Source organism: Aplidium turbinatum, chromosome 2 (genome assembly GCF_918807975.1).
Source record: "Aplidium turbinatum chromosome 2, kaAplTurb1.1, whole genome shotgun sequence".
Taxonomy (NCBI): Eukaryota; Metazoa; Chordata; class Ascidiacea; order Aplousobranchia; family Polyclinidae; genus Aplidium; species Aplidium turbinatum.
In genome coordinates, this window is record NC_137473.1 from 12,206,110 (window position 1) to 12,221,124 (window position 15,015).

Genomic DNA, 15,015 nt, shown 5'->3' on the forward strand with positions numbered 1-15,015 from the left:
ATGGTGAAATAAACCCTCTGGGAGTCACTTTGATGACATCTTACATCACCTTTCCACCCGAAAATATTGTTAGATTTGATATTTTTGTGATGTCCTGACATAAGACTTCATTTTGACCAAGTTTGGTCCATGTACTTTATGGGGTGAAATAAACCTTCCGAGGGGGTCACATTAAGGGAAGTCACTTTGAAGGCATCTTACATCACCTTTCCACCCGAAAATATTGTTAGATTTGATATTTTTGTGATGTCCTGACATAAGACTTCGTTTTCACCAACTTTGGTCCATGTACCTTATGGGGTGAAATTAACCCCCTGGGGGGCCACTTTGGGGGGGGTCTTACATCACCTTTCCACCCGAAAATATTGTTAGATTTGATATTTTTGTGATGTCCTGACATAGAACTTCGTTTTCACCAAGTTTGGTCCATGTACCTTAAGGGGTGAAATTAACCCCCATTTTGGGCTTTTTAGGGGGCTCTAGGGTCCAGATCCACCCGGTGCGGTCAATCTTCCATACTTTTTGTGAGTGACATGGTTGACCCCAGTAACTTCTAGGGGTCAAACTTTTTGTACCTTATGGGGTGAAATCTTCTGTCGTAGGCTCTCGGTCTATAAGCAAAGAATCACAATGACTACAGTGAGCTGGTTTATAGAGAAAGCTGTCGTGTGTTAAAAGTGACTAAGGTGGGCCTACCAGTCAAAACAATAACCTATCTGCTGCAGCGACTTATAGAATAGCTTTAGCTTACAAATACGCACTACTTGTTAGACTTAGACGTAGTCTAGGCCTACCTATTAATTTCTACCATAAACTGTGAATGTGAAAAGCGTTAATAACTCGACAGATTTTATTGGAGTCCGTTATGCATGAAAGGCCAGGATACGCCAGTTAGTTTTTCTTGAAAATGCACCATAATAAAGTGTTTTATGTATCGCTGCATTCATCGCAAAACTGTGTTCTTCTCAGCGATTTAAAAACAGACAATGTCGGCCTATCTTGTAAGCAATATGTTAAATCATCCTTTTTGTGTGGGAGTGGCTAGACTCTTAATATAAGTTATATTCAATCGCCATTTCCATTTGAAGCAGATTACAATACCGGTATTGTTTGTAGACGTTTGCAGATTCCTAAAACGCAAGAACCCTACTTTCCCCACAGCAATCCTGCAATAACAAACTGCGAAGTGAGGTTAAGAATCTTTAATTTATTCATAAGTCACGCCCATCACAGTTTTGAAAATATCATTAAGCTACCAAAATACCATGAAGACCAATGCTTTGCAACATCACTGTAGCTCACGCTTAGAATTTTTCAAAGAATCAAAGTGTAATAATCTAAAATGTAGACAACCGCATGGGCTCTATCCAAGGGGGGGGGGGGGTGAGCAAAGCAATGCAAAATCATTCTCCCACTCATTTGGCTTTGAAAAGGTTTTGTGATATTTTATTGATCGAATTTTGAAAAAATATTTCGGCTGTTGTCACTTTTTTGAATTTTTGATTTGACAACCCTGAACCTTTGACAACCAACCCTTGCCCTCTCTTTCACTAGAATCTAGAATAGCAAATTTATGACAAAAATACTAACTTTCAAACATATCACAAGAACTTGTTACAACCGAACATATTGCGTCTTAGGATAGTGGGCATTGAAAACTCATTAGCACTGTCATTAGCATACAATGCTAGCATTCAACCTTTCCTGTCCCAAAGTATTTCTCAGCCAGGTTTCCAATCTACAAAGATTGAAAAACGACCTCTCACAAGCAGCAGAGCTTACCGGGCAAATTTAAGAGGATCTTAATCAGTTGGAGTATTTGAGAATAGAGAAGTTTTTCCAACTCGGACAATGCCTGGTAAGCTCTTTTAGCACCGTAGCCTACAGAGATTTTGCTCCGGTTGCCTTGCTGAATAAATCAATTTGATAACTCATCGATTGTCTATTCAGCTCTGGATAATTTTTGACCCTTTCAGGAACTAAGCCGGTCTTGAAAATTCGTGCAAGTTCTTTATAGCCTACTTTGCCGAATCGGAATTCAGGCTACTTTCAAACCGTTCGGTCAGTTCAGAGATAACTCTGTCCATGAAGTGATTCTAAAGTAACTTATTTTATAATGCAGTTGAGTGTCTGCAGTATAGTTGCCATGGAGTCTCCACCCAATCTTTCAGGGACTCTTCTTTGCCGTGGTGCTTGCAAAGGCGTGATAAAATTAGCAGCAAATTTTTCCGGAAGTGAAACTGCATTTTTGTAATTGTTCTCAAACTCCAAATCACGATATTTCTCTCGAGTGATTTTCAGGGTCTGAAACAGCTCATCACAAGAGTCAATGTCAAGCTTTTCTCCTTGCAACGTGATACTAAATTGCTTTGTAAGTGCCAAAGGCTTCAAAATCAGCACAAGTCTCAAATATGTTTTTGCAGTTTCTTTATTACTGCAGTGCTGTGGCCAGTAGCCTGGTCCAACTCGTCCTTAATACCTTCAATGAAGGTCCTGCATTGTCTAGCGTCAAATCCAAGACAATTTAGAACTGTGATCAAACATCAAATAAAGAAAAACAAAAGCAATTCGAGATGCTTGCAAACAACTAAATTGAAGTACAACTTCATAGCAAATACTTTTTTTCTGATGTATTGGGAGAGGATGCTGCCAAAATATTTCCCTGGACTTCGGCACCACTGCCTTCCAACACATACTTTTTGAAACGATTTTGAAACCCAGTGCATGTTGATGACCAATGAAGCCGACGCCACCATGGGGGTCTGGGGGGCGTAGCCCAGCTGAGTTGAGGAGCCAAGTTGAAATAACTATGACGATTTTATCCCACAGTCCAAAAATCACCCCCTCCCCCGAATTCTAAAAGTGGATAGAGCCCCTGAGACCACGAAAACAGTTTGTTATGATTTTTACTGGTAATGAGATATTTATACTTGATAAGCCTATGACCTCAAACACATCCTAAAAAGGCGCAGCATGTAGCCAAATGAACTATCGCAAAAATATACCTTAAGCTAACCAAATTCCAGCCACGTTGATTGCGGTGCAATAGTGGGTATAGGTTATTACAGTGATTAATATAGTGATAATAACGTAATCATTAAAAACAGTAGGCTGAGGCAATTGTCGTAAAGTCACAAAGTTATTCCAAAATACGATATAAACATATTTAAAAAATTGAGAAAGCAACACTACTTAGGCTTTGGCAACATTAGGCTTTGGCTTTACAAAACAAAATCTCCCAAAATAAGCTTGATAAAAACAAAAAAATAACACAAATTTAATTTCTCTTGACAAAAGTAACACTATGTGGGTACACATGTATTTCAAAAAAAAAAGGTAGGCTAGAGAACATGCAGAGCTATGGAAGGAGGTGTTTCTTGGTAAATATATTTTCTTTTGAATTCCTTAAAGATATCCTTGACTGATTTCACACTATAGCCAGAAGTTAAAAAAAAACTAACACGCTTGGCGTAAGCTTGGTAGTCAACAGTTACCAAAAACTATCTAGGCTGCTAAGAAGCATTCAGGTTATCTATGAAATCACTTGTTGCATATGAAATGCATAGCAGATTACAACCTAACGAACATTAAAATGAAGTGCAGTAATTAGGTAACTGTTACCTGGTAACAGATCATGCTAAATTCAAGCTAAATACAATCAAATTGAATAAAAATTATTTCAAATAGGTGTCAGTAGCCTACGGTTAAAAATACAGAGTCAGGGACCTAACAACAGTAGGCTACACAGTACACAGGTTGCATGTAGGCCTACAACCGACAAGGTTTAACGTAATAAGAAACTTCAAACTTTCACATAAAACACAATAACTATTAGTTTTGAGACCTTGAAGCTTGCAAGGACAAAAAATATATATAAAAATGCAAACAAAATAGAAAAACTAACTCTAAAGTGAATTTCCCTTTGCACTCGGTCATAAAGTAGCAAAGGGCCCAATGTCGTGGCGCTTGAATCTGCGCTGAACACACATGGTGAAAGCTGGACCGGATGGCTTCACATTTCGCATTGCTGACTTTGGGCTGTAAGTGTTGGGCGCTGGCACGTTGACTGGAAGTAACAAATTGGACAACGTTATACTGACTTTGAATAATTTGGGATAAAAAACATTGAATTAACTTTCTTGAAGAGTTGATTGGAGATACAGAACTTGAAAATAGCGAGCAGAAGGTTGCTCGAGCTATGAGAAACATTCTACTGGCTAATTAATTTTCTAGTCACATAAATCAATATCCACGCGCAAAATCATATCAAATGGAGCTTACTTATAGTCAGCGTACAGTTAACTGCTCCAGAACAAACCAGTACATTCAGTGAATAATAATTCGGCCATCATATATCGTTTCAATGTCAAGCGACATTAAAACAATTTAACATGATGGTCAAGTTATCATTCACTGAATGTACTGGTTTGTTCTGGAGCAGTTAACTGTACGCTGACTATAAGTAATGGAAGTTACGGGAAGGCCGCAGTAGCATTTAAATGTTGTACATTTTTCTAACAGTATATGTTAAAAGGGCAATGTCATAGCGGTAATCTTTACTTTCGTATTTCAAAAATAAATATGCATTTCTAAAATAAGCTTACTCTCATTTAATGTTTATAACTTGAAGGGTTAAAAGTTTTAAGTCAAAGTTAAAAGTCAAAGTTTCAACTGATTGTTAAAAATGAAACCAAATGCTTTTTTATAGTCAAGGTAACTAGAGCTAGTATAGACATGTGTTTTGTGTATACTGTATAGCCTGCTGCGTATGAATTACTTTAGAATAAGTAGCTTCTTAGGCCAATTGATGGCAATTGGCTATCTATTGTTAGTCTTACTTACAACTATTCACCCATGCATTGTAGGGTATTCGAGATCCCATGGTGAAGGCAGGTGCTTTGTACATGATATGCTTGTGAGCTAATTCCGGTTCATACTGGTTTGAAGCCGGAACATTTGTCTTCAACGAATCAGCGGATAGAACGTTGTGACGAATCCCTGAAAGAAAGCAGAGCTTGTCGAATGATACAGTTGTGCGAAATAGGCCATGGCATCAAATAAATCATTTACCTAAGATACTTAATGTCCTATTTTGGTGTTAAGCACGTTATACCATGCGGGCTTTGTTATTTCTACTTTTTTCTAGGCTTCTACTATGTTCAGGCTGTTCAGCATGTGTGTTTTTTTTTGCTGTTATGGTCAGAAATAAAAACAAACTGAATTGAATTTTTCCACAGTAGACAAACTCAATCAAAGTTACAATTTATCAAAAAGAAAACAAATGCAAAAGGCTGAAAAACTATTAGGTCAAAATCAATTGTAACTTACAAGTGGACCGACGCGTATAATTTAAACTTATTTGTATCTAAGATTAATAATTTCATAATAGATATTAGATAAGCAACTTTGTTATGATTATAAAAGGAGCATGTCTGTCAATAACAATTATTTAGAGACACACCGACTCTGAGCACCATTCATCATAGCACGTGACTAGGAAACTGTGTTCCGAAAGCTCGTGCAAACCACTACTACCACAGCGAACTTGCATCAGGCTAAAACAGGTCGTTAGTATCTACATTGTGAAGTAAGCAACGATCATGCTGCTAAAATCGAAACTTAATCTATTGCATAACAATTATTTAATTCATCACGCTTCCAAGAATAGGCTATCTACGGTGTTTGAAATATCTGTAGGCTACTTAGCATTTACCAATGCACAAAACATTTTTGTAAACTTAACCTATGCTATGGCTTGGAAATTGTACTCTGACAGCTTGCTTTGGACCCAGAGTAGATTTGTGCTCATAGTGTGAAACGCTGGGCCATCTAAGCTCAAAGTTCGTTTTGTGGGTGAAGGGAGTATGGGACCGGAACCACAATTTACCCCAAGCCTTTTGTCCACTGCCATCTGAAAAGATAATAATTCAAGGTTTTACAAGGAATCGGGCAACACTGAAGCCAACCAGTCTAAAAAGATAGCTTAACGTACGTGCAAAGTCGTGCATATTTTAAGTAAATTCACTGCAAAATCATAAATCACAGCATTGAATGTCGGTTTTGAACCTTTATCCTCTGACTGACAAAGCCTCTGATAGGTTGGTTATTCCTGGTAGTTTCGCATACTTGTAGAGACTTTGAACCACTGACGCAGGCCCGGTCACCGACTTTTTACAGAATGAAGTTTTCGATAGTTGTTGGAGCGTTGTTGTCGGGGAATTATTCCATCCACAAGGTGCAACTAAATGAAGAGCAGTCCTGAAATGCGTTGGTCAAGCACACATATCGAGAGACGAACCAGCGCCGCTTGATCTTGAGCCGGGCACTTAACCACTTAGCTAATGTAACTGTAAGTAAAGAGTCAATATTTAATTGAAAGCGGCGGTCCAGAGCTCTTTGGCATGAATAATAAATAAGTGGAAGGTTACTGGTGAGCCCAAACCTCATTAATTGTCAATTAATTATGAATCGAACGAAAATGGAAGACGCCATACTTAAGTTTCAGCCTTGTTTGAGTGAAATATTTGTTCAATCCGGCCTTAATGACTTTACAAATCACTTAATCACCCACATCTCATTAATTGTCAATTGTTTAGTTACCCTTCTCCGTTTCTTTTCTCCCAAACGAGTAAGCTGGTGCATTAGTTTCATACAGAGGCTTATTTCGGGGCGAGTAGGTAGTTGGACTCGGTCCTGACATGTCAATGCGGAGTGGTGGTCTACTTTCCGTTGCGGTTTGCCAAGCTGCAAACGCAAAGGTAATAGAGTGAAAACGAACAATCAATGTAGTGTTCGTGGGATCAAATTCTTACCAGATCATCAAGGTTATGAATTTGCTCGATAAATATATCGAGCTCATCTTACAATGATCATGAAATCTTTGAAAAACATGGTACAAAATCAATTTGAAGAATGAATTTTCGACGTTTTTAGAGATTCTTGTCAGTTTTGCTTCGATCGAACCCATGACGAAACAAAATTGTTTGAGTATCGCAAAGAAATGAAGACAAGGAATTTTCCACTAATCAATATATTCGAAATCTTTCTATTTGAAGGTGTCCAAGAGCCTCTTATAAAATCAAGAGTATTGCCTAACGACTTAACAAGAAACGACAGCAGTCTTTAGCTATGATTACGTCGCTGGCAAGCTTAACCAAAGTAAACCAGTTCGGTTTAAAGATCAATTTTACAAAACGATAGATTTCTTCCAAGGAGGTTTATGAATACGAGCAAACCACAAAACGTAATGGAGAATACATGTCATTGACATAGTTGTTTGGAATAAATCGCCATACGCTCGCAGGCGTCAATAACTTCGGCTGAGAATGTATCTTTGCATTGGTGAGCGTAGTAAAAACGTCGACTCACGCCCAAGCTATCTTATTTCACTGGATGATTGAATCACAAAAGTATCTGTTATGATCAAATCACCACACAAGATTTTAATGAATGTGCTGATTTCAATGGTGATGATTATGTGTCTGATTTGATAGACATTGGCGATCATTGTGTTTAAAACCCTTTGATTTCAATAAATACCTCAATCGGTTACAAGAATTTTACAGCATTGCACACAAATCAAACCCATAAATATGTTTGAAACACTAATAAGTTTACCACAGTCCATGAAAATCCATGAAAGGAGTCCATGAAAATTTGTGTGCCTTCAGAAAAAAGTAAAGAGGTAGTTATGGGAGATAGTCTAATGATTAGACTATAATCGTTCTGAATGCTTACTTATGACTTTTCCTGGCATTTTCGACATACCATCACCAATCGAATTTGACCTTTGGTTGAGCACTCGCTGCCTGTAAAAAGGTTTGTTCAAACTCTTGACTATATGAAAAACCGCTTGTCTTGGCAAAAGTAAGTGTTGGTATCTATTTGCATGCTTTGTAACATGAACCCATTAATGCGCCATACGGCAAACTGACACGTGTAGAGCGTAGGCTAATATACTACCAATTATGGCTGCACTCATTTTTTCCGTATCACTCTCATATACATAACAAATGATAGAGTAAAAGCGACATATTTTGGTGCTCTGTCAATGTAGGAAAGCGAACTTTGAAAAGTAGACTTTGAAAGTAGACTTTGAAAGTAGACTTTGAAAGTAGGAGGCTTAACTACAAATGACTAAAATAAACTGTTTAGATAAGTAAAAAAAAATACATATTCCGGCAATGCAGAATTTACTTGGTTGAGTTTACTCTTATTTCTATCACAGCGAAAAATAATACATTACAAGCCAATTGATGTAAATGGCTAAAAAAAAGCAATAAAACGGGGATGTTCAGTTGAATCATAATTACTCTATTAGCGTTTTGCAAACCACGACTAATAGAATTTGTATATCATTCAATCAGACAATACGCGATTTAAGTGAAGCGTATTTTTCAGGGTTCACGTCTTTTAGGTGCAAACAGTTAGGTGCCTGCCAAATAGGTGCGGGCACTGTGGCGTTAGGATATTTAGGTGCGGCGCCCGGTCATTTAGGTGCTATTCGGTGTCAAATTACACTCATAATCATTCAGAAATGCTTGATGATGCAACAGTTCTCCCAGCTGTGATACAAAGTGAATTTCAGTTTGAAACATATCAGTGTGCGGTGCCTGACCCTTGTTTGTTTGTTTGTTTATCTTTATCCTGCATTGCGGGAAAGCGGACTTGAGCGCTATGCATCGATGTACGCCTTCCGACATACACCTGACCAGGCGCAAATCTAAGAGTTTTTTTCGGGGGGGGCCAGAAAATTTGAAAATCAATTAAAAAGAAAGAAAAAGCTAAACAGATATGAACAATGATACTACGACATATACGATATGCTAGAAAATAGACATTAAAACAACCATTTTCATCAATTGTGATGCCGAGGGACTAATATCAGCTGTTTAGAAGCATATCAAACCATTTGATGCGGAAACATACAATTTTTCACAAAATTTCGGGGGGGGCCCGGGCCCCCTGGGCCCCCCCCATAAATCCGCGCCTGCACCTGACCCACGCTGCAGCCGACGGCAATGTCTGTTTTCCGGTTGTCTACTTTACTTATGACTTAAATTTGGTATACTACCCATTACTCGAAATCGATCACTAGGTAGAGGCAATTATCGTTAAGTTTCTTGCCCAGAGAAACAACAGCAAGTGCGAGCTTGTAAACAGCTTGTAAACTAACAAAATATCGTCAATACAAGCTGAGTATGGTAGGCAAATGTTATACAATATAACTTGCTCGTTATAATTAGAAAATGTTTTTTTTTTAATTCGTTTTCGTTTCAGTTGGAAAAGCATTTCAAATGTTCCCCTTTGAGAACATCCTGCGTACGCCACTGTGTGCAGTATTACTATGAAGCACCTAATGAAATATACTTTACTGGAAATAGCACCTAAACGACTGGCACCACAGTGCGTCACACCTAAATATCCTGACCCTACAGTGTGCGCACCTATTTGGCAAGCGCCTAACTAACTAGTAACTGCCTGCACCTGAAAGACGTGCTGCGATTTTTCACATCACTATGCAAGCTTAAATAAAAAGAAAAACAGCAAAACAAATCAGCTCTCATCTTCACCAACGTAAAATAATGCTTATGACTTGCAAACAGTTGCTTTTGGTTGTAAACCATGGAACCACATGGAAATGAAAATGCTCTCAGAGATATGATGCCCTTTCAGGCAGGATACAATAAATGAAAACATTTTTCTCACCTTGCAGAAGCTGTGGCCAGTCTTAAAAGTCTTTCAGATATTCTAGAATCAACGGTAGTGGAATGCCTGTACCAGCAATATTAGCAATGTAACAATAACATGCTCACAAGTCAAAAAATAACTAAAATAATTAACATTGCCATTTGTTGTTCCAATGTATTCTCAGATAGCCTACAAATGATAATTATCTCTGCCCAATTTGTCGTGGTCTAAATGTGATCAAGCTAAATGTGATCTTCACTTTAGCTTATTTTATGCAACCAAGCTCAGAAACAACAGCATAAGGTTGAAGGTTAAGCTACTATAACTTAGTAATGAATCAATTTTAAAGTTGTCGATTACCAATGATGTGAACTTACTCAGAGGTACGGTAGATGAAGAAATCGACAAAGTGCAATAAAGTAAAAAAAAAACAATTACCACCCAGCAAGAGGAGATCCCCATCCAGTGTGATTTGGGTCAGGATGGAAACATGGCGAGTCTGGCAAGTGACGTGATATCTGTCAACAAATTATGACTTCTGAGCTAGGACTGAAGGAGACAGAGTGAAGTACAAAGTAGAATGCAGACCACTGGTTATGCACTGAGAATTTGTATGTTGGAATTTAAAAAAAAACACGCACATACCTTTTGTTTAAATCAAATATAGTTATTACTATCTGAATCCTTAACAGCCTGTTTCACCTAAAGGATCATCAAAAGGTCCTTATTCAAATAGAATTATATTTATTTATATTATTATATTTTATTCATATTATTATATTTTATTTATATTATTTATTTTAATTATATCAAATAGATTCTATTTGAATAAGGACCTTCTGATGATCCTCCTTTAGGTGAAACAGGCTATTAAGGATTCAGATAGTAATAACTATATATATATACTTGTTTTAATTTTGCTTTGCTTTTTTTGCTTAGCATTGAGCACTTTTTGTAGTATTAATAGTTTTCATTGTTTTTACCTTTTGTTTACGTGATTTCGAAACAGAAGTCGGTTGTTGGAATTGTGAGGTCTCACCTGACGGTCTTAAATTCGGTGTATCATGAAGCACATCAATACCTGCAAAACAGCACCTTATTTACAGTGTGTGTCATAACAACAACACAGTAAGATTCCTATGAGACAATCCCCATTTGTTTACTGCATACTGCATCATTTATTAAATCCAGAATTTTTTTAGACCACTATGGTGCAGTAACTGAATTTTACTGTACAATACATTCAATAAAAATAAGTCACTACATTCAATTCAAAAGCAAAAACACCTAACAAATTTTTGAAGTAAAGGCGCCTACAAAAAGTCATTGAATTCTACAACACAGTCATTGATAGGGTAGGTAAAAAAAATAACTTGTTACGTATTTCTAACTCTGTAACAATTTGAAGATTGTTGAAAAATTTATCATCATCAGTCGCCTTCTCCGCTTGCAGCAGATTGTGGTACAACATTGACTGAAAGAATTAAAAAAACCATAATTAATGTGTGTGAGAGATTGTTGAAATATTTATATAAAGCGATCAACAAGTCACTCACAAGAAAAGCAACTTTTTTGTATTGCAACAAGATTTACCGCTGTCAGCACCATCATGTGAAATGGTGTCATTGGCGGTGATTCTTTGGCCAAGTGGTGGAAAGGGTGTTCTCACATCTGATGTTGGAACTGAGTTTGCTACATGATGACTAGTATCTTGGGATGGTGAGCCTACATTCTCAGCTGTCATGTTAGTTACATCCTTAGCAGGAGGCAAATCCATGCTTTGGAACTTAAAATTTAAAAAAATAAAAACAGTCCAAACTTTGGTTAATTAAGATGTGTATAGTTGATTCTGTACAAAAAGTAAAATCAATTCAAAAACCTATATACTGTAAATTTAAATACCAATAGGTTAAAAAAAATAATAATAACAAAAGCACCTGACTTGATCTTTACTATAATCTATTAAAGAAAACTCTTCCATACTGAAGTAAAAAAAACAATCTAGAATGACTAAAAATTCTTTAAAAAAGAAAAACGTTTTATTTAATTTGACAATGTTTTTATTGCAATGATTTATCTCATAACTACAAATTATATTCTTATGTTATGCTTTATTCACAAATCACAACATGTTAATAATTGAATACTGAAAAGCTTGGGTGTTCATCAGGATAATTATCATTTCTAGCACTAGTTGCAATGTTCATCTGGTGAAAGTCAAAGCAACAACAAACCGGTTGATTTATTGCTTCACTGACATTTCAATGCACATCCTCAGAGCGAATAACATATATACAGAAGTTTTTTTCATGTAAATTTTATTTTGTATGTTATTCGCTCTGAGGATGCACATTGTCATGGTGTGCAAAACGTCAGTGAAGCAATAAAGCATTTTTTCTTAAACTTATTACCACAGAAGAAGTATCAAAACATTTAAAAAACTTGAATGCAAATAAAAGCACTGGTTTGCATGGAATACCAATTAAGTTTTTGAAAATGTCCTCTCCAATTATTTCTCCAATCATAACTACCTTATTTAATGAATGTATTGTACAAACTACGTATCCAGATCAGCTTAAAGTAGCTCAAATTGTACCAGTTCACAAGTCTGGTTCATTTGAAACCTGTAAAAATTATAGACCTATATCACTTCCCTCCCCAATTTCTAAAATATTTGAAAAATGCCTCTATGAACGGATTTACAGTTATTTTGCCAAATCAGATCTTCTGACTTCATGTCAACATGGTTTCAGAAGTGGTCATTCTACTTCAATTGCTGTCTCTCACATATACGACGAATTTATTTCAACTATAGATAAAAAAAACATAACTTGTTCAATATTTCTTGACCTTGCAAAAGCATTTAATACAGAAAATCATGATAACCTGATCAAGAAATTACAAAGATATGGAATACGTGGACTACCTTTGCAACTATTAGAAAGTTATCTCACACTCACACACAGAAAGAAATACACAATAATTAATGGTATGGCATCAGGTTTGCGCAGTGTAACATGTGGTGTTCCACAGGGTTCTACACTTGGACCGTTGTTATTCATTATTTATATAAATGATCTTCCTTCCATTTCTTATTTTCAAGTGAGCCTTTTTGCTGATGACACCAATTTAACTATGTCCAACAAAAATCTTTCTTCTCTATAACAAAATGTCAATACAGAATTGATTAAAATTGACAACTGGATGAAAATAAACAAGCTCTCCATTAACTACAACAAAACTGAGTACATGATACTAACTAAACAAAAGCTTAATGTAAAGATGCACATTACGATAAACGGAAATGAATTGCAAAGAAAAAAGTGTATTAAGTATCTTGGTGTATTAATTGATGACTCCCTCAACTGGAAATGTCACATTCAAAATGTTTGTAAAAAATTGCTAGAGGCTCCTGGGCCATTCTTCAACTTAGAAATTATGTGGATACTAACACTCTGAAAACTGTGTATTACAGTCTTATATATTTTCATCTTCAATACTGCATATCCAGCTGGGGTGGAGCCTGTGACAATGCACTGGATCAACTATTTAAGTTACATAAAAGAGTAGTTAGAATCATAACATTCAGCAACTATACAGCTCACACATTGCAATTTTTTCATAAACTACAGCTGTTAAATATACAAGAAATTTATAAACTAAAGCTAGCAAAATACATGCACAGAGTCCATTTAAATTTATTGCTAGAAACGGAATGTGATATCGTCCACAGACTGTCTGAATGCCACTCACACAATACTCGCCTATCGTCCAGTAGTAATTATTTTCTTTCAAGGGTGAGTACTGAATTGGGTAAAAGGCAGATGTTAATCAGGGGTCCTAAAGTATGGCATGAGGTTCCAAGTAATCTCAAAGGTCTTTCTCCAACTTCTTTCAAAAGAAAATTCAAACGCTACCTTCTTGATTTAAACAACACTGTATAAATAATAACTGTTTTGTCAATATAATGACATTATTTTATTTGCTCATTGCTCATCTCTTTGGTATACGTTACTTTTTACTTTTTACTGATTAAAATTGTCAATTGATATGTCTTAAACTCCACAATTAACTCATGCAGTAGCACGGTAGTAAACCTGCTTAGTTTTGTTTTTGCCTAATAAAAACATGTGTATCTGTATCAGGGATATCTAAAGAAGGGGATACGAAGGCTTTTATTACGTCTGACAATAGAAGGGCTTTTGTTTATCGTAAATAATCTCTGTTTATCGTAAGACGACAATTGGCACCGATAGTAGTTTAATAAATCTTGTTATGATAACTTGCATTGCGTTATTAGCATCAGGCCTGGATATTCACCGCATGCTCATGGTTGCTATTGTTAATTCAACTACCCATATACTTGCTTTACATCTAGCCTACTGCAAAGGCTTTGTTAAAAAAAAAACAGCTTACTGGTAACTTTTCAACTGTCTTTGTAAACAAGTATTCTTAAAATTCTTTAAATATGCTCTACGTAACATTTGCTAACTGTCTTCTGTAGCTCATAGTACCAGCTGCACTACAAAACTTTCTACGATTTTAAAAAGAACCACGTGTTTAAAGCACTACAAACTACCGCCCTGGTAGTGTCATGAGGACAAGGCAACCGCTGCGAGCCTTCATATCCCCTTCTCTAGATATCCCTGATCTGTATCAGCAAATGCTTGATTTTTTGTATGATTGTTTGAGTATTTACTGTGTACGGTATGTTATTTAGACCTAAATCACCTAGCTTGAGGTGCCTGCTGACTAGATGACCGCTTGGTCTTTTCGCAGTCTGCTTGTCATATGACCGGAATGGCCCGTTTCGGTGAGACCGATTTGGTGAGTTCCCTATTCGGTGAGAGCCTTTTTCGGAGAGTTCCCTATTCGGTGATTTTTTAATTTTTTTTTTAAATTATCGGGTACCGTAGCCTAATTATCATAGCCGTTTTAGGGTTAGGCATTATGGTGAGGGGTTAGGGTTATAGGGGTTAGGGCTCAGGGAGAGGGGTTAGGTGTTAGGGTTAAGGTTTAGGGTCTTATTTCAACGTTTAGCGACGTTAAAACGATGTAAAAGCGGCAATGATAATTAGGCTACAGTACCCAATAATTTTCAAAAAATCACCGAATAGGGAACTCTCCGAAAAAAGGCTCTCACCAAATAGGAACTCACCGAATCGGACTCACCGAATCAGACTCACCGAATCAGACTCACCGAATAGTAGCAGACCCTCATATGACACACAACAGATTATTGCATATTTTGTATTCTTTTCATGTTTGTGTTTGTGACAAATAAATAAACTGATTGATCAACCTGTTTGTTGTTGCTTTTACTTT

General features: G+C 36.6%; 1 protein-coding gene across 2 annotated transcripts; it reads right to left on the reverse strand.

Moving 5' to 3' along the window:
• Positions 1 to 1,187: 1,187 nt before the first annotated feature.
• LOC145765266 (protein STPG3-like) lies at positions 1,188 to 11,572 on the reverse strand. 2 transcript variants are annotated; one of them, XM_082577063.1, is made up of 9 exons: positions 11,284 to 11,572; positions 10,674 to 10,771; positions 10,129 to 10,208; positions 9,709 to 9,774; positions 7,738 to 7,808; positions 6,601 to 6,744; positions 5,744 to 5,911; positions 4,843 to 4,998; positions 1,188 to 4,066 (listed from the first exon to the last, which is right to left on the reverse strand). In XM_082577063.1, exons 1-9 carry the CDS (start codon positions 11,465 to 11,467, stop codon positions 3,933 to 3,935), a joined length of 1,101 nt encoding a protein of 366 aa, XP_082433189.1. In that variant the 5' UTR covers positions 11,468 to 11,572; the 3' UTR covers positions 1,188 to 3,932. The 2 variants fall into 2 exon arrangements, with proteins under 2 accessions (XP_082433189.1, XP_082433190.1); XM_082577064.1 differs by having other exon boundaries at positions 11,247 to 11,353.
• Between the last annotated feature and the right edge of the window lie 3,443 nt (positions 11,573 to 15,015).